This window comes from Musca autumnalis, unplaced genomic scaffold, assembly GCF_047663935.1.
Source record: "Musca autumnalis isolate F117 unplaced genomic scaffold, ASM4766393v1 scaffold_3, whole genome shotgun sequence".
NCBI lineage: Eukaryota > Metazoa > Arthropoda > Insecta > Diptera > Muscidae > Musca > Musca autumnalis.
In genome coordinates, this window is record NW_027411866.1 from 28,186,791 (window position 1) to 28,206,753 (window position 19,963).

General features: G+C 35.5%; 1 protein-coding gene across 1 annotated transcript in view; it reads right to left on the reverse strand.

The window, feature by feature from the left end:
- Positions 1-394: 394 nt before the first annotated feature.
- LOC141397114 (ryncolin-4-like) overlaps positions 395-19,963 on the reverse strand; it is a 48,759-nt gene continuing 29,190 nt past the window's right edge. The window contains exons 4-7 of the mRNA XM_073973038.1: positions 1,345-1,440; positions 1,164-1,256; positions 626-1,030; positions 395-556 (exon numbers count right to left, since the gene is read on the reverse strand). Of these exons, the coding sequence (XP_073829139.1) occupies positions 427-556; positions 626-1,030; positions 1,164-1,256; positions 1,345-1,440 (724 nt within the window). The 3' untranslated portion in view covers positions 395-426. The remainder of the gene's footprint in view (positions 557-625; positions 1,031-1,163; positions 1,257-1,344; positions 1,441-19,963) is intronic.

The window sequence follows — 19,963 nt, forward strand, 5'->3', positions numbered from 1 at the left end:
CCGCAGACCTTCTGAGCGCAAGGCGGGTGTGCATTCCATTGCACCACGGTGGCACCCAATCTTAATCTATATACCAAAAATCTTTCATGTAGTACCAAGAAATGTTTTTAATTTTTTTTTAATGGAAAAGACAAATTTTAGAAAATTTTCGTCATATACATACTTTATGGGGTCTGAGACCAATATTTCGATGTGTTACAAACGGAATGACAAATTGATATACCCTCTATATTGTGGTAGTGGTTATACAAAAAGATCTGCAACTAAATTGTTGTTGGAAGATTGTAATGTCGTAGTGGGATCCATTTTAATATCTTTATATGTTATTTTGTCTTCCAATAGTTTGATAAATTTTTGTTGTATTAAACCTTGAGACAGAGAGAAAATTGTATTATTTATTTGATATTTGTAAATATTTTATTATATTTATAATTTTGGTCGCAACAACATTTCGGCATATTGAAATGAATATAAATTGCCTTTCCATGCAAAATTAACCCAGCCAATACCACCTTTATATGCATTTGCTAGTTGTCTATAGGGCCCAAATAAATGGCTGAAAGAAAAGCGCATACAAAATGATAAAAAATACAAATGTCAATGGTATGTCATGGAAAGACTATACCTGTTATAACAACCATGAAACCACCATGCACCTTTAAAGTCCTTGGCACAATTTCCTTCGCCATCTGTGTCATTGTCCTCATCGAATGTGGTAAAATTTTGTCCAACGTGTGGCCGTATGGCATCTCCTGCATTTCCACTATATTTACCCAATAATTTGATACGATATTTTTCTGTTTCATTGCCTATCTGAAAGCCGTCATACATGGCGTAACGCTCCTCATTGTCCCATGTTTTTAGTAGAATTTTTAATTCCAGAACTGGTACAGCAGTGGTTAATAGATGAAGTTTTTCTAAGCCAATGAAAAATTCCCCCGAAGGTGGATTACCGAATCCAGATTTATACTCTGTCCAATTTTTATAAAAATCAACCGTTCCATCCATTCTCCGTAGAATTGTTGTCCAGCTTGAGATTACATAAAAATTGCATAAAATATATTTGTTAAATTTGTTAATTTAAATACGAGAGATTTTTTTAAGGATTTAAACAATTTGAAATGTCTTCGTTTCTGGCACATTGCAATTACGAGTACACATACCGATCATTAGCTATCATATTAAATCTGTTCACCACATCCACTTCCTTTGTATGTTCCACTATCTTCTTCAGTTGATTCCCTTGTTCTTGAAGTCTGAAAATTAGAATAAATGAATTGGAAACAATTTACGCAACACCAGTACTTAGAGCCATGTTGTATTTGAGCTGGAAATTATACTTACACATTTTTGAACTCAGTATAAAACATGTTGTTGGCAGCATTCATTACTTGAATTTGTTGCAACATATCATTACTTTGCATCTTTTGTTCATGTTGTCTGAAAGTACAAATGAGGCGCTCAGCGCCAAAACGACTCAATCCACATGCTCAAAAAAAAAAAAATCACACTGACTATATAGATCAAACCGGAACCTTTTGAAATAAATAATGTGAAGTTTATGTCACCGTACGACAAAAACGTCTTTCTCATGTCTATAGCCGGTTACAAGAAGTAAAATAATAACAAACTGTCATTAAAATCCGATCCGATCGAAAAATTTTTTTGTTGTTAAATTTGTATTTACTTTTCATAATTTTTTCAATACAATACAAACGCGCTGCTGTTACTATAATTTTGATCATATATTTATAATTCAATGATCCAAACAGAAAACCATAATATAAATTCCAAGGACGTAACCAAAAATGTGGTAAAAAATCTCTGCCACACAAAGAGAGGGTTTTATCAAAGTTTGATAAACAAGCTCGATGAATCCAAATATACATATACTAGCAAAATGCCCGCTACTTCGTAAACGGAAAAGGAATAATATACAGATAAGCAATATTTAATATGGAGAACACTGAAAATTTTGATGCACTAATACCGGGTGCCACCGTGGTGCAATGGTATGCACACCGGCCTTGCACGTAGAAGGTCGTGGGTTCGATTCCCCGGCCAGTCAACATCAAAATTTTCAACGGTGGCAAAATACCCCTCAGTAATGTTGGCGACATTTCCTGAGTATATCAGCCATGTAAAACTTTTCTATAAAGTGGTGTCGTAAGACACGCCGTTCGGACTCGGCGATAAACAGTATCATTGAACTAATATGAATCGGGGTGCACTCATTGATATGAGAGAAGTCTCCCCTGTCCCGTCTGGGATGTTTGTGGAACAATTATATATAATACCCAGGGTTTAAAATGCTAACGCCATATTAGCAAAAGCACCGAATATTTGCAGCTTTGCCTGCTAAAATTTCTTCGAAATATGTTTAGCAACAATGAACAACGGCAACATGTAGCAACAAATTTCACAACAATAGGGGTGATGTGGTATCCGATGGAATTGCAATTTTCGAATTTCGAAAAAAGATGAGTTGTGCTGAATTGTGCTAGGTTTGTGCCCATTTGTGCCTAAAAAATTTTTTCGAAATTCGAAAATTGCAATTCCATCGGATACCACATATAGGGGTGTCTTTTTACTTATTAAATGTTGCTGAAACATTTTTTTCCGCAACTTTTCCTTTATACAACTGTCAAAATCTGCAACATTAGTAATAATTATTACTAATTATCACGTAAAAAGACACAGCTAATATTGCTAGCGATGCTGATGCTAATTGATATTGTTGCTGTAATAAATCAGCATCGGATACGCATACTCATATTTTGCAGCACACATGATCAACACATATCAGAAAAGAGAATAAGCAACAAAGTTTCAACGGCTTAGCCATGTTTTCAGCAAACAATTGTTTTTGAGATCAGGGTTACCAGTGTAATGTATTAAAAATCACGATATAATTAATTCCACTTTTTCGCTGAAAGGACATGTGAATTTTTGGTTCAAGCCGTTCAAAATATATATTTTTTTTATTTTCAAAGCCTTTACCTAATTAACTGCGTGTTGCGTGTGCGTTCAAAAATACAAAATCAAAATACATGTATTTCAAATTGAAAACAAATACAAATACATGTATTTTGTTTTTGTTTTTTGAACGCACACGCAACACGCAGTTAATTAGGTAAAGGCTTAAACAATAATAATTAGTATTCTTTAGGTTCTACCATATGATGGGAGCATTTTGACATTAAATGACATCTTTTTATACCCTCAGCCTTTAGGCTAAGGAGGGTATATACACTTTGATACGATGAAAATGTGCCTCATCGAAATAATGGTTTTAGACCCCAAGTATGTTTGGACGAAATGTGTTTCAGACAATTTGGAGTCGATTGAGCAATGTCCGTCCGTCTGTCTGTCTGTCTGTCTGTCCTGCTGGCTGGAGCGCACGATAACTCTCGAACGGATGAACCGATTTGGTTCAAATTTTGGCTTTCGTAATATTTTGCCCAAACTTAGTTTAAGTTCGAAGATGGGTCATATCGGTCCACTCCTTCCGGTACCTCCCCCACAAAAGTTCGAAAATGTTCGGAAAATTTGTACGTACGGTAGCCGTTGAAGGGAGTAACCGATATGGTCCATACTTTGCAAATCGTGAGATGTCTACCAGGCTTAGATGAGTTTCCAATATGGACTCAATCGGTCCACTCCTTCCGGTACCTCCCACACAAAATTTGGGATAAGTTCAGTTTGGGACCTGCTCTCGAATCGCTTTGATTTTTGTTTTAGCAGCTTGTATTCACTGCCCCTTATACGACGGTACAAGTTTCATCAGGGGCTAGTCCACACTTCCTGAGAAAATAGCGCCAAAGTTGCAAAATAACCCTATGACACCGTGTGAGGTGGTTGGAGCGCAAGATAACCCTCGAACGGATCTGCCGATTCGATCCAAAATTTGGCCTTAGTAATATTTTGTCCAAACATAAATTAAGTTCGAAGATAAGCCGTATCGGTCCACTCCTTCAGGTGCCTCCCCCACAAAAATTAAAAAATTTTCGGAAAAATTGTTAGTACGGTAACTCTTGAAGGGAGTGGCCGAATTGGTCCATACGTTACACATCCTAATATATCTACCAGATATAGATCAGGTTCAAATATGGACTAATTTGTCCACTCCATCTGGTACTTCCCACACAAAATTTCGGATAAATTCACTTTAAGACCTGCAATCGAATCACGTTGATTTTTGTTGAAGCAACTTGCATTCACTACCTCAATTACGGTGTTAAAATTTTTTTCAGTCCATACTTCTTGAGCTAACAGCCCGAAGGGTGTAAAAACCCCCTATGGTACCATATGTAGTGGCTGGAGATCCACTTCCATAATGGTCAATGTCGATCCATTAAGTATCTCCTCCGCAAAACTTTTGATCTTTAATACTAATCAACATTTTTGTCGGTTCATACATCAACAATTTTTAAAACCCCCTAATTGTTTCAATATACACAGGCTGAGGGTATATCTATGTCAGCTAAGCTGACTGATACTTTTTTTACTTGTTTATTACTGCGTTGGCAACTCCAATGACAAAAAATACCCTCTCTGGCTAATTAGCTGCGACGAATGGTCAGCCGACTGCTAAATATGTATCAGGGTTGTCAATTATGCCTAACGAAAAAAAGATTAGGCGTAAAAAACGAAATAAGCAAAATTGTACAAAAATAAATATGCTTTCGGTTGCTTATTTAGCCGTGTGTGTGAATATTGTGTAGCAGTTAAAGTGTACAACTAATGCTAATGTTTTTAGATGCTGGATTTTAAACCCTGATAATACCTATTTAAATTGATATTTAATTTCTTTCAAGTACTGCTCGTACACGTTTTGTTCGAATTTCCAAAAAAAGACCTCTACACTTCAACAGCGGCCTACATTTTAAATAACAGTCCACGTTTTATTAGAACGGTATGGGTATTTTGAAAAATTTATCGACAGTTTCCAACCGAATTTTGAAATTTGTGATATCAAAATGTAGAAAACCATAATTCAGAAGATGCTTCCCTATATAACAGTTAATTTTTGAGACATTTTATTTTAGGCCTTTTTTCTCAAGATGTAAAAACCTTCTTGTAAAACATTAGCCGCATAGATCTACCTTTTCAAATGAACTTACTATAACGTTTAGAATAGACAACAAAGATAAAAACAATTTTGTTGAAAAGGTACGTTTGACTTTTTGATTTCAGTACATTATTTAGAAACCGAATTCGTGTTAACATAGAAACAATAGTACAACAATTTTTAAAATCCATGACCTGAATGTTACAGTTATAGCTCTACTTGCTCAACCAATGTCAATGATATTACATGTAGAAACCTTTCATACATTTAAAGGCGGACTTAAGTAAACATTCTGATCCAATCTCAACAGTTATCCTCATAACAAATTTCATTTATCGATTCATCCAATACCATGCTCCAATATTTAGTATGATTTAATACTTCTAGTACACTTATTGTACGACCACCTCTAACAATGAACCTGACAAATCAATAATATTTCAGAATTTCACTTCTACTCCTTAGCCCAATACCAAATTTATTGCAATTTTGTACTTTTCACGCACTAATGATATAATTCCATCTTAATTGCTACACCCAACGTCAAATTTAATAGCATTTAGTACATTTCGTATTTCTCAATAAATCATCCGTCCCTCAGCCTAATTTTAGAATTTGTATGCATTTCAAAAAATCCGTATCAAAACACCAACACAATCCCTCATACAACAATTCGAAATTCCACCTATATCCCATTATGCAACACCAAACTGGTACCAAATTTAGTACATATAGTATGTATAAGTATCAAAAATTACTTCCTTTTATCGAAACTATATCCCAACCGCGATTTAGTATTTTTGGTATATATTAGTACGAATTTCCAAAACTTCCTCTCTATCTCCACTTCTAATACCGAATTTCACAATTTCAGCTCTACCCCTTTACACAATAACAATTTGGACCAAATTATGTGCCATTTACACTACCTTTCAATGTCATATGACACGAAATAAAAACATTCCATATCTACCCACGCAGGCAATGTGGAGACGTAATTTTATTACATTTTTGCTGGTGTGGGCTCACAAAGTAAATGGCGTAAGGAAAATCCCCAATATTGCTATATAATGATGGAAAATTTAATGTCATATGACATTTACATATAGTGTAAACTACCCTTTAGTAATTTTCGTACACTTATTGTACTTATAACTACAACCAGATCCATATCTCAACCCTACACACCAGGGACGTACGCAGGATTTCATTTCGGGGGGGGGGGCCCAACATGACCAAAAATTATGAAATTAAAAAATGTTGTGTAGCATTACGTAAAGCTATTTTAAAGGGGTTTTAGTTGATTTTATATGAAATATTGATACAAAGTATATAATTTCAATTGAGAGAGTTTACAATATTTTAGATATAACTTTGAAATTTGGAACAGAGTATAATAAATTAGTCTTTGGATGTTTAGAATTGAAATTAACCATATCAGAACATGTTCAGTATAGTTCCCATACACAAATTCCGCCTGGTGTTTTGAAGATTTTAACCAAATTCTCCAACGCAATTGACGCAATAACTAAAAAATCTTTCAAATAGAACATTGGTGGCGTTTATTTAATTGGGATAGTTGTTACAATTTTGATTTTTCAAAATAGTCTGGCTTAATCCCTTTTGTTGTTTTAATATTTAAAACAACAAGTTTATTAGTGGAGAAGGTTTGGCATTGTTCGCCAAGGGGTAAGGCAAGGAAGACTAGTTTCGATCCACGCCACTGGATCTCATCAGTTCCCTTTGTTTCTTGTTTGTGGATATTCTCCACCGAAGTTATTTTTCAATAACTTCTTCAACAAGGAACTTTTTATACCCAAACATCAATCGTCAGCTCGAAGTATAAACGTAAACAAAGAAAACCCTTCAATGAGAAGTTTTTCTTTGGTAACCTAACACAACTCTGACGAAAGTGTTTACGAAACAAAGCAAACCTTCTTCCACTCGTATGTGTCGTTGATTGATGGGTATGTGCATTTGTTGAAAAATCAACGACACATACGAGTGGAAGAAGGTTTGCTTTGTTTCGTAAACACTTTCGTCAGAGTTGTGTTAGGTTACCAAAGAAAAACTTCTCATTGAAGGGTTTTCTTTGTTTACGTTTATACTTCGAGCTGACGATTGATGTTTGGGTATAAAAAGTTCCTTGTTGAAGAAGTTATTGAAAAATAACTTCGGTGGAGAATATCCACAAACAAGAAACAAAGGGAACTGATGAGATCTAGTGGCGTGGATCGAAACTAGTCTTCCTTGCCTTACCCCTTGGCGAACAATGCCAAACCTTCTCCACTAATAAACTTGTTGTTTTAAATATTAAAACAACAAAAGGGATTAAGCCAGACTATTTTGAAAAATCAAAATCTTTCAAATGAACATTACCCATATAGGTTTACGTTTTAATGTATCCCAGAATTTTTAACCACAGTAGCTCTTATTTGGCATTTTCGATTCTGTTTCAAATATTTTCAGTATTTCTTCTTCTTTAAAGTACATATCCATATAACCCACATTAACTAAGTCCTGACAAAATAGGTTAAGTTGAAAAACTCCATCAGTAGTGCGATTGTCTAACACATTTTTTGAGTTACCGACAAAAATCGGTAAAATTTAAACCCAAAATTATATATGAAAAGTTCAATAAAAATTGACAACAGTCTTACTATCGGTATAACTTTACAATGATCTTTATTCGTCACTAACTTACCGAAAAAATCGGTAATTACCGAAATTATAAGCATTTTAATTTTACCGACAATTGTCGGTATCTCAAAAATTGAGTTAGAGAATCGCTCTACTGATATCCCAATGGTTGTTGTTCCGCCTTATTTCTATCTTAATTGTACGATTAGATGTTTATGAAGTCGATGACATTTAAAAGCTTCCAAGGACTATGACTTCTGTCGTCACAGCGGAGGTAAACTTATGAAAATTCATAACTTTTGTTTTCTCGAAAACAAGTAAAAAATATCAGTCGGGTTTGCCGACAGCCTGTGTAAGTTGAGACTTCTATCTATAGACAGATCGAATACGGGCTCAATAACCAAAATCTTTGTCTTATAAATTGTGTAGTCAGGGAGATTCAGAATTTCGTGGCTTTTTTTGGACGTATAAACTTTCCGACAAAAATATCGAAACATTTGGGTATAAAACTTCAAGATTGTGGGTGTTGCGACTAAACGCTTATGCTGAGCTCATAAGTTTGACTTCGATAAGAGCGCAAAAGTTTTGCACTTTTGTGGAGAAGATACCTGAAAGAATGGTCCATTTTGGAAGTGGGCCTAATTTTGGAAGTCATTCTTTTGATAGTTATGGTGTCAAGCCGTTATTTTAGTTGATCATGGTAAGATTTAGAGCTTTTAAACCGTTATGTCAGGAAGCATGGACTTACCACGAAAATAGAATATCGCTGTAACCAAGACCGCAAGCATGCGCTCGAGCCTGACAGAAGAACGAACTGGGCTAAATCGACGCCAAATTATTTGAAGCGGCTTTTGTCGAAAGATATGAGAAGTCAAAGGTCATTATTTCGATGAGGTACATTTTTATCGTTAGCCTAAAGGCCGAAATTACAGCAGATTTTAATACCATTTAACCAATGTTTGAGCATTAATTTCGTTTACGGTTGTTTTCAGCTACAACTTTGTTAATGGTAGGAAAAAATTCTGGCGGGTACGCTACTTATAGCAGATATTAGCACTTTATGACGCACAACAATAAATTTTTCTCCATTAAATAAATAATAAAAAAATTATGGTAGTAAAACAATTTTCTAATTGGTTTTAGAGATATACTCCACGGAAAACACTTGATAAACAATAATAAACTCGTCATTTTTTGAATACAGAATGAGTTTGAAGCCTCAAGACCTTTATATTCATTATAAAATTCCTCGACCCTTTATTATTTGATAATGAAATTACATGAGATAAAGAAGTAATTCTGATTTTACTGGAAGTTTTTCTCAAAAAGAGTATTCAAACAAAAATTTTTTTAAATGTTTCTTAGACAACTTGTTCATACAGTACATTTTTAGTACATAACCTTCAGAACAATCTACCTTTTCTTTTCAAGATTCCAAAAATAAAAATTATTTTAGAGAAAAAACGTAATAATTTTTTAAAGTAGCTCAAAAAATTGTAGTCGACCAAATCATTTCGGGGGGGGCCCGGGCCCCCAGTGCCCCTCCCCTGCGTACGTCCCTGCTACACACCAACAGCTATAATACCAAATATCCGAATTCCACCTCTATTCATAATACCATTAATACTTTTCGTATGAAAGTACGAATTTCAATAACTATCTCCAACAGTAATTGCGAATTTCAGGATTCCACCTCTATTCGTCCACCCAAATCTAAATTGTACCAAATTTAATACCATTTATTACTTTTCGTACCCATAAGTACGAATTTCCAAAACTACCTCAATGCTACACTCCATAAGTAATCTTAATTATAAATTTCAGGATTTCGGCTCTATCTGTTCACCCAAATCCAAAATGTACCAAACTTAGTACCATTTAGTACTTTCCGTACCCATAAGTACGAATTTCCGAAACTACCTCCTACACTCCATAAGTAATCTTAATTCCAAATTTCCAGCTCTATCCGTCCTCCTAAATTCAAATTGTACCATATTTAGTTATTTCTCAATCCTACACTCCATATTTAATTAAATTCCAAATTTCAGGATTCCAGCTCTATCCGTTAACCCAAATCCAATTTGTACCAAATTTAGTACCGTTTACTACTTTTCGTACCCATAAGTAAGAATTTCCAAAACTACCTCAATCCTTCACTCCATCAGTAATTTTAATTCCAAATTTCAGGTTTCCATGTCTATCTAAATCCAAATTGTACCAAATTTGGTACCATTTAGTACTTTTCGTACACATATGTACGAATTTCCAAAACTACGCCCATATCTCAATCGTACACTTCAACGGTAATCTAAATTCCAAATTTCAGGTTTTTAGCTCTATCCGTTCACTTAAATCCAAATTTAGTACAATTTAATACTACTCGTACACATAAGTACGAACTTCCAAAATCATTTCCTTATATCAACGCCACTTCCCAACCTTGATTCCCATACCAAATGTGAAGATTGCAGCTATATCTGCTCAACATATACAATTGGTACCAAATTTAGTAACTTTTCGTACACTTATAGGTCGAATTTCCAAAAACCCTTCGGTACATCTTTCTACCTCTCCACCTTATACCCTCATTCCATATTTCAAAATTCTAGCTCTTCACGTTAGCCTAATACAAAGGGTACCACATTTAGTACCTTTTAGTACTTTTCGTACCCTTCTAAGTCGAATTTCCAAAAACCCAGCCTTATCTCACCCCTACACACTGACAGCAACCCACAGCCAAAATTTCAGCTTTCTAGCTTCAGCGGTTTCGTCTGGGCGACGATATGTCAGTCACTTATTATTTATTATTTCCTTCTATAAACAGCACTTCCCAACCTTCATTTACAACCCAAATCCAAGTTGTACTAAATATAGTATCATTTAGTACTTTTCATACACATACATATGTACGAATTTCCAAACCTATCTCAATCCTACACTCCAACAGTAATCTTAATTCCAAATTTCGGGTTTCGAACTCTATCCGTTAACCCAAATCCAAGTTGTACTAAATTCAGTACCATTTAGTACTTTTCGTACACATAAGTACGAATTTCCAAAACTACCCCCATATCTCAATCCTATACTCCGTCAGTAATCTTAGTTCCAAATTTCAGTTTTCCAGCTCTATCCTTTAACCCAAATCTAAATTGTACTAAATTTAGTACCATTTAGTACTTTTCGTTCACATGAGTACGAATTTCCTAAACCATTTCCTTTTATAAACACAACTTCCCAACCTTCATTTGCATACCAAATTCCAAGTTTCTTGCTAAATCCGTTCAAAATATACAACTGGTACTAAATTTTGTAACTTTTCGTACACTTAGAGGTTGAATTTCTAAAAACCATTTGGTACATCTTTCTAGCTCTCCATCAGTTACTCTCATTCCAAATTTCAGAATTCTAGCTCTTTCCGTTTGCCTAATACAAATGGTACCATATTTAGTACCTTTTAGTACTTTTCGTACCCTTCTAAGTCGAATTTCCAAAAACCCAGCCTTATCTCACACCTACACACCAACAGCAACCCACAGTCAAAATTTCAGCTTTCTAGCTTCAGCGGTTTCGTCTGGGCGATGATATGCCAGTCAGTCACTCACTCACTCAGTCATCACTAAGCTCTTTTATATATATAGATTTGAAAAATCTGACATAGACATAATTTACCACTCAGAAACTTGGCTAAATTCTTCATTTCCCGATAGTTTTAGCAATCTGAATGATTACACTCTAATTAGATTTGACAGAGAACGTCCTGGCATTGGTGTCGCTATTTATGCCAAGAACACATTGAATGCCAGATATCGTTTAAGTTCAGCCATTGGTGATAATATTGATCATAAATTTATTGAATTATGCACTGGAACGAAAAAAAATCTAATTGGGTGCATTTACCGACCAAACAACACGATCTATTTAAATCAGCTTCGAGACACTTTAGAAATCGCAAGTTTGGGCTATAAGGACGTAATTATCACTGGGGACTTCAATTCAAATATACCTGAAGACTCGTCTTTGCTAGATAATATGCAAACACTGCACACTGGTCCCAACCTGCGACAAAAATCGGAAAATCTATACTTATAAAAGGGTTCAGTAATGATGACTCACTGATTCACTGACTGATTCATAATCAACGCCCATGCTAAACGGCTGGAGCTAGAATCTTGAAATATTGAGGGAGTGTCACTCTTGGTCCCAAGGTGTCAGATAGGGTAGGATTTTGGGAAATTCGAACACGGAATGAGGTTCGCTGATGGAGAGTTAGAAAGGTGTACCAAAGTGTTTTTGGAAATTCGAAACATAAGTGTACGAAAAGTACTAAAAGTTACTAAATTTAGTAACATTTGGTATCACGTCAACGGATAGAGCTAAAATCTTGAAATTTGGAATGAAAATCAAAGTTTAGAAGATGAGTTGATATATGGAGGTGGTTTTAAAAATGTGTACGAATAGTACTAAATTTGGTACAATTTGAATTTGGGCGAACCGATAAAGTTGGAATTACTATTACCGTTGGAGTGTAGGTTTGAGATATGGAGGTAGTTTTCGAAATTTGTACAAGTGGGTACAAAAGGTAATAATAATAGTACCAAATAAGGTACAATTTGTATTGTGGGGAACGGATGTAGCTGGAATCCTAAAATTTAGAATTAGGATTACAGTCGGATTGTAGGATAGAGGTATTTTGGAAATTCGTTCTTTTGGGTACGAAAAGTACTAAATGGTACCAAATTTGATACAATATGAATTTAAGTGATCGGATAGAGCTGGAATAGTGAAATTTGGAATTATGATTACTATTGGTGTGTGGGATTGGGATACTTTTGGAAAATCGTACTTATGGCAACGAAAAGTACTAAATTCGTACTTGTGGTTACAAAAAGTACTGAGTGGCACTAAATTTAGTACAATTTGGGTGAACGGATATAGCAGGAATTCTGAAATTTGGAATTAAGATTACTGCTGGAGTGTAGGATTGAGGTAGTTTTGGAAATTTTTGGTTATGGGTACGAAAAATACTAAATGGTAACAAATTTTGTAAATCTTGGATTTGAGTGATCGGATGGAGCAGGAATAGTGAAATTTGAAATTATGATTACTATTGGAGTGTGGGATTGGGATACTTTTGAAAATTCGTACTTATGGCTACGAAAAGTACCAAGTGGTACCAAATTTAGTACAATCTGGATTTGGGTGATCGGATAAATTTGGAATCCTGAAATTTGAAATTAAGATTACTGGAGTGGAGAGAGTGTTGGAGAGAGGTAGGTTTGGAAATTCGGACCTATGGGAACAAAAAGTACTAAATGGTACTAAATTTGGTACAATTTGGATTACAGTGATCGGATGCAGCTGTAATCCTGAAATTTGGAATTAAGATTACTATTTGCGTGAAGGATTGAGGTAGTTGTGGAAATTCGTACACATGGGTACGAATAGTACTAAATTTGGTACAATACGGATTTGGGTGAACGGATAGAGCTGGAAACCTGAAATTTTAAATTAAGATTACTGTTGGAGTGTAAGATTGAGATATGGATGTATGGGTAAAAAAGGACTAAATGGTACTAAGTTTGATGCAATAGGTATTTGGGGTGAACATATAGGGCTGGAATCCTGAAATTTGAAATTGAGATTACTGTTGGAGTGAAGGATTGGTGAAGTTATTGAAAGTACTAAATTTGGTACGATGAGGATTTTGGTGAACTGATAGAGTCGGGATCTTAAATTCGTAATTGAGATTACTGTTGAAGTACTTATGTGAATGAACAGTACTAAATTTAGTACAATTTGGATTCGGATGAACGGATAGAGTGTGATTCCTCAAATTTGGATTGAAGGTCACTTATGAAGTGTAAAAAAGATGTACCAAAGGGTTTTTGGAAACTATGAGTGTACGAAAAATACTAAATGGTACTATATTTAGTACAATTTTATCTACTCTTTCGTAACCCTCCACAGAATAGTTCAAAAAATTTTAGACAAGTGCAGTTTAAGACCTCTATGGATAATTATTAGTAAATATACATGTGTAAGCTTAAAACCTCAGTAGTCATAGCTTCCCTTCCTTTATGGTAATAATTTGGTTATATGTAACAAATATGAAATCTATATATATATAAAATTCTTCGAGACTGCCATGATGTTCGAAATTAAACTCCTCCGAAACGGCTGGACCGAAATCGATGAAATTTTGTATGTGGAGTTTTTAGGTCTGAGAATAGGTTTTTAGCTATTTTTTATACTGGTCAGTGGACTGACCAGGGTACCTCCCCCACAACATTTTTTAAGAAAACGTGAAATCAAAGATAATTTTGAACGTATTGGTTAAAAACTTATTGCAAAACTATGGTAATAACTGTCTTGATCCTGAATGGTCATCTCGGAAGTGGAATATCACGGTCAGCCCAATTTTTAAAAATGTGTAATGACTACAAAAACGCTATAAAAACTGGCTTCAATAATTGGGAAAGCGCGATCAAGACCACATTTTGGAATACAGTACAACCCAAATAATGTTAAATGTCCATTGACCAAAATTCCAAAAAATCGATTGAGAAATTAGGCAAAACATAATTTCAAAGATGGTTAAATAACTAGAACGTCTAAAAACGTGCATTGGTCACTAAAGCGATGGGCCAGCAATTCGGTGTATCTATAACCTATCTAAATGTATATAGGGTTTTTTAAGACTGGCATGATTTCCTAAATTAAACTTCCAAATCGGCTGAACCGAATTGGATGAAATTGTGTGTAGGTTCATAAGGGGGGAGAATACCGAAAATGGAGGGTGTGGGGGACCACCCCAACAACGGGTTTTAACAAATCGCTAAATATCACAGATTGGTTGCTTAGTGATTAGATTTACAAATTTAGTAAGTGGGGCAGCAAACATGACATGAACATTGACTTCAGTGCTTGGAATAACTTGATCAAGACCACGTTTTTATACCCTACACCACTATGTGGTAAGGGGTATTATGTGTTAGTGCATTTGTATGTAACATACAAAAGGAAGCGAGATAGACCCATAGTTCCTTCTAGGGATAGACATAGAATCACTTTCTGAGTCGATTTATGCATGTCCGTCCGTCCGTCCGTTCGCAACATACAGGTCGCATTTGTTGACCGATTTCGCTGAAAATTGGGGAATACAATTTTTTTAGCCGTCGGAAGATCAAGTTCGAAGATGGGCTATATCGGTCCAAGTTTTGGTATAGCCCCCATATAACGGTACCTCCCGATTTAAGGTATTTTAAGGCATTTGTTGCCCAACCCAGCTGAAATTTTACATTTGAGGTTCCCAATGGCCGCGAAATTGCTCCACTAAAAATTGTCAAGATAGGTCCACGGTTCGGTATAGTCCCCATATAACGATACCTCCCGATTTAAGGTATTTTATGGATCTTAGCCACATTTTTTGCCCAAACTAGCTGAAATTTTACATTTGAGGTTCTCAATGGCCGCGAAATTGCTCCACTAAAAATTGTCTAGATAGGTCCACGGTTCGGTATAGTCCCCATATAACGATTCCTCCCGATTTAAGGTATTTTAGGGATCTTAGCCACATTTTTTGCTTGAACTAGCTGAAATTTTACATATGTGGTTCCCAGTGGCCACGAAATTTCGCCACTTAAATTGAGCCAAATTATATCGAAATCGGTTCAGATTTGGATATAGCTCCCATATATATGTTCGCCCGATTTCACGTATTTGCTGCACCAAACACGCTATATACGTCCGATTTTGATGAAATTTGGAATGTTTGACTGAATTCGGTCTAGAAATAAGTGTGCCAAATTATATCGAAATCGGTTCCGATTTGGATATAGTTCCCATATATATTTTCAGCCGATTTCACGTATTTTCTGTACCAAACACGCTACATATTTCCGATTTCGATGAAATTTGGAATGTGTGACCGAATTCAGTCTAGAAATAAATGTGCCAAATTATATCGAAATCGGTTTAAATTTTGATATAGCACCCATATATATTTTCGGCCGATTTCGTGTATTTTCAGCTCCAAACACGATATATAAGTCCGATTTCAATGATATTTGGAATGTGTGACTGAATTCGGTCTGGAAATAAATGTGCCAAATTATATCAAAATCGGTTAAGATCTGGATATAGCTCTGATTTATATTTTACATATTCACAGTGGTGTAGGGTATTATATATTCGGCCCCGCCCGACTTTGATCCTTTCCTTACTGGTTTTTAATAAAGCAAAGTCCAAATAAACCCAATAGCATTTTAAAGTAATTTTTTATGAATCGCAGATGTTTTCATGTTTAGCAGTGCAAAATAATAACGTGTTCAATGAAACATCTCTCTGTTAACGAGAAGTAAAAACGACGTTAAGTTCGACCGGCCCCAACCATAAATTATATTGAAATCGGGATTAAGCCATTCCAGTTGAATAATGTGGCTAAAACATTCAAAATCCCCAAAAAAATCGGTAGGTATCGTTTTATGAATGAAAACATGGATTTATACCTCCAAATATAGTCATTTCTGTTGAATAATGCCGATAAAACCTCGAAAATATTGAAAATCGGAAGGTATTGTTCAATGTAGGCTACATAAAAAACTTCTACCGAATATTCTATATGGGAATGTTTTATACCCACAATGAAGACAACACCCCAAATTGCCATAGCCATTTCGGTGGGATAATGAGACTAAAACCTCCAAATTATCGAAACTCGGGAGGTACTGTCCTATATGCCGATAATTCTCTGCAGAAATGGTTTATACTTCCAAGGAAGACTAAGTACCAATTATGGCCATTTCGTATGAATAATGTGGCTATAAACTTGAAAATACCAAAGATCGAGAGGCACCGTTCAATGAAGACTACTTAGAAACCTGGATCTGTACCGAATATTCTATGTTTTATACCCACACTGAATGCTAAATACCAAATTGCAGCCATTTCGGTGCGATATTGAGATTAAAACCTTCAAAATATCAACACTCGGGCGGTACCATTCTAGGGTAGTTCGATCAAAACCTGGACCTATGCTGATAATTCTTTGCAAAATTGGATCTAAGGGAGACTAAATACTAAAGTATTGTCATTTCAGTAGCATAATGCGTCTAAAACCTTGAAAATTCCGAAAATCGGGCGGTCAGTCGGTGCTATATCAAGATGTGGACTGATATAACCAATTTTCAATACCAAACATGCTACGAGAAAAAATAGAAACTTCTGTACCAAATTGAAAAGCCCTATGTAAAATATCGCGAGCTGTATCTTGATTTCAACAGATAGACGGACATCGTTATATTCACTTATTTTTTATGTTGATCACGAACATATACTTTATAGGTTCTCCGAAGAATATTCCGATGTATTACAAACAGAATCATTAAGTTAATTATACCCTTCATATTATGGTGGAGGCTGTAATTATAGTAATTTGTATTTTACATCTGGGGATACCATTGCATGAGGGTTATACCAAAACGCCGATTTATCGTCAATTCGGTTCGAATATCTAGAGGTATCAATATTAGATAGACAAATTGTAGATAGATTACTAAGCCTTACACGGAAATCCAAAACGACGGGCCAGCAACGCGGAACCGGGTCAGCTAGTAAATAAATAAAACTACTTCTCTGGAAACACTTTTTGCATTGTCTGATGTGCTCCACAACTTTCAAACTGCATTGGTCCAAACTTTGTTTAACGCAATATTTCTGCGAGGATTATATAAAGTTCGAAGATGGTGATTTTCGGTTCACTCCTTCTGGCATTTTTCCCCAAATTGTGCGATTTTTGTTGAACGAAGCAAGAGATTTGGTCCAAACTTTGCATTTAGTAATATTTTATCCAAATTTAATTTTAGCTTGAAAATGGATCATTCAGGTACCTCCTCCGCAACACTTGTGATCAATGACAAAATCCATATTTTGTTGTACGAAAATCTGAAAATCTCCTAATACATAACCTTGGGTTAAAGGATTTTGGTTGTGTAGCCGCTGTCCGTAGATGGAAGTTTCCGGTCACACATACTCAGGGTATATTCTTGTCCGCAAACCCGACTGGTTTTTCTTGAGATTTTGACGTAGTAGAATCTGTTTCCGATCAGTTTTTTTGTTGATTTTTTTTTCGATTTCGTATGTCGTTACAGTGTCCTTTGCCGAAGAAGGAAGAAAGAACATTTCTAGAAACGTGCATCCATTGAAAATACTTCCCAAAATACAATTCAAAGAGTAATCGACAGAAAATCCCTGAAGATGAAATTCTATGTAATTTCGAAATATTGGAAATGATATGCAATAAATAAAATATAAACATTGACTTCAATCACAATAATCTTGATTTTATTAACTTTCGAAAGGTCGAACAAAACATAAAAACAAAATAGACATTTACTAATTTTTAGCAAGATAACAATTTCCAATAATCTCAATGGACGACACTGCAGTGGAACAGAAATTATTAGGGTTAATGTGAGTTTTTTTCACTTTCTCCCTTAAGTTAAAACGGCGGAAAGACCAAAACTCACCGGGAATTTTCGTTCAGAATAATCCCCTATATCATAACAAGTAAAAAAGCATCAGTCGGCTTTGCCGACAGAGATATACCCTCAGCCTGTATATATTGAAACAATTTTTTCCCAAAAAAATTATGTATTTAGGGGTTTTTATAAAGTTTGGGAATTTGAACCGACAAAAATTTTCATTAGGATTAGGGATCAAAAGTTTTGCGGAGGAGATACTAAAAGGAATGGATCTACATTGACCATTATGGAAGTGGATCTTCAGCCACTACATATGGTGCCATATGGGATTTTTACACACTTCGCTGTGTTTACTAAAGAAGTATGGATTTGCCCCTGAAAAACGTTTACCATCGTAATTGAGGCAGCGAATGCAAGTTGCTTCAACAAAAATCAAAGTGATTCGAGAGCAGGTCTTAAAGTGAATTTAACGCCGAAGGGGTGGACAAATATAGTCCATATTCTAACCTGATCTATATCTGGCAGATATTTTAGGATGTGTAAAGTATGGACCAAATCGGTCTCTCCAATCAAGAGTTATGGTGTGCACAATTTTTCCGAACATTTTTGAACTTTTGTGAGGGAGGTACCTGAAGGTGTGGACCGAAATGGCTTATCTGCGAACTTAAACTAAGTTTGCACAAAATATTACAAAGACCAAATTGTGGACCGAATCGGCAGATCCATTCAAGAGTTATCTTGCTCCCCAACCACTACACACGGTGTCATAGGGTTTTTTTTTTTTTTGCAACTTTCAGGCTATTTTCTCAGGAAGTATTTACTTGCCCCTAATGAAACTTGTATCGTCGTATGGAGGGCAGTGAATACAAGTTGCTAACTTAAAAATCACAGTGATTCGAGAGAAGGCCCTAAACTGAACTTTTCCAAAATTTTGTGTGGGAGGTACTCGAAGGAGTAGGCCGATTGAGACCATATTGGAACATCATCTTCCTCTTGCAGAATGCCTACGATATACAAAGTATGGACCAAATCGGTTACTCCCTTCAAGAGTTATCGTGCGCACAAATTTTGCGACAGTTTTGGAACATTTGTGGGGGAGGTACCTGAAGGAGTGGACCTATATGGCCTATCTTCGAACTTAAATCAAATCTGGACAAAATATTTCGATACCCAAAATTTGAACCGAATCGATTGATCCGTTCGAGAGTTATCGTGCGCACCAGCCAGCCAGACAGACGGACAGACAGACAGACAGGCAGACGGACATTGCTAGCTATACTCAAAATTGTCTGAAACGGATATCGTAAAAACATACTTGGGGTCTAAAACCATTATTTCGATGAGGCACATTTTTGGTCGTATATTAGGCTGTAACTATGTTATCTGATCATACACACCAACATAATTGGCATCAATTGAAAGGTCAAGCGTTCCACTTTCAAGTAGATCTCACTGGTCCGGAATGTCACTTCCAGGAATTAAGATATAAGCTGTATATTAAAAATTTTCACAATTTTCACACAAAAGTTTTAGTCCATTTAACCCTCTACATATTAACTGATCATCATCTCACCTTGCAAGGTTCTTCCTTGTCTTATACTCTTACCTTATTTCGAGGCGATCGGACTATTATTGCGACCCACAGAGCCGCTACAAAATTGGATAAAAATTATGGTTTTGGTCCATTTCACCCTCTAAATATTTCACGATCATCACCAATAACAATAGGTGTCTTTTCTGGCCTGAACCCGACCTCCATGTAAAATTTCGG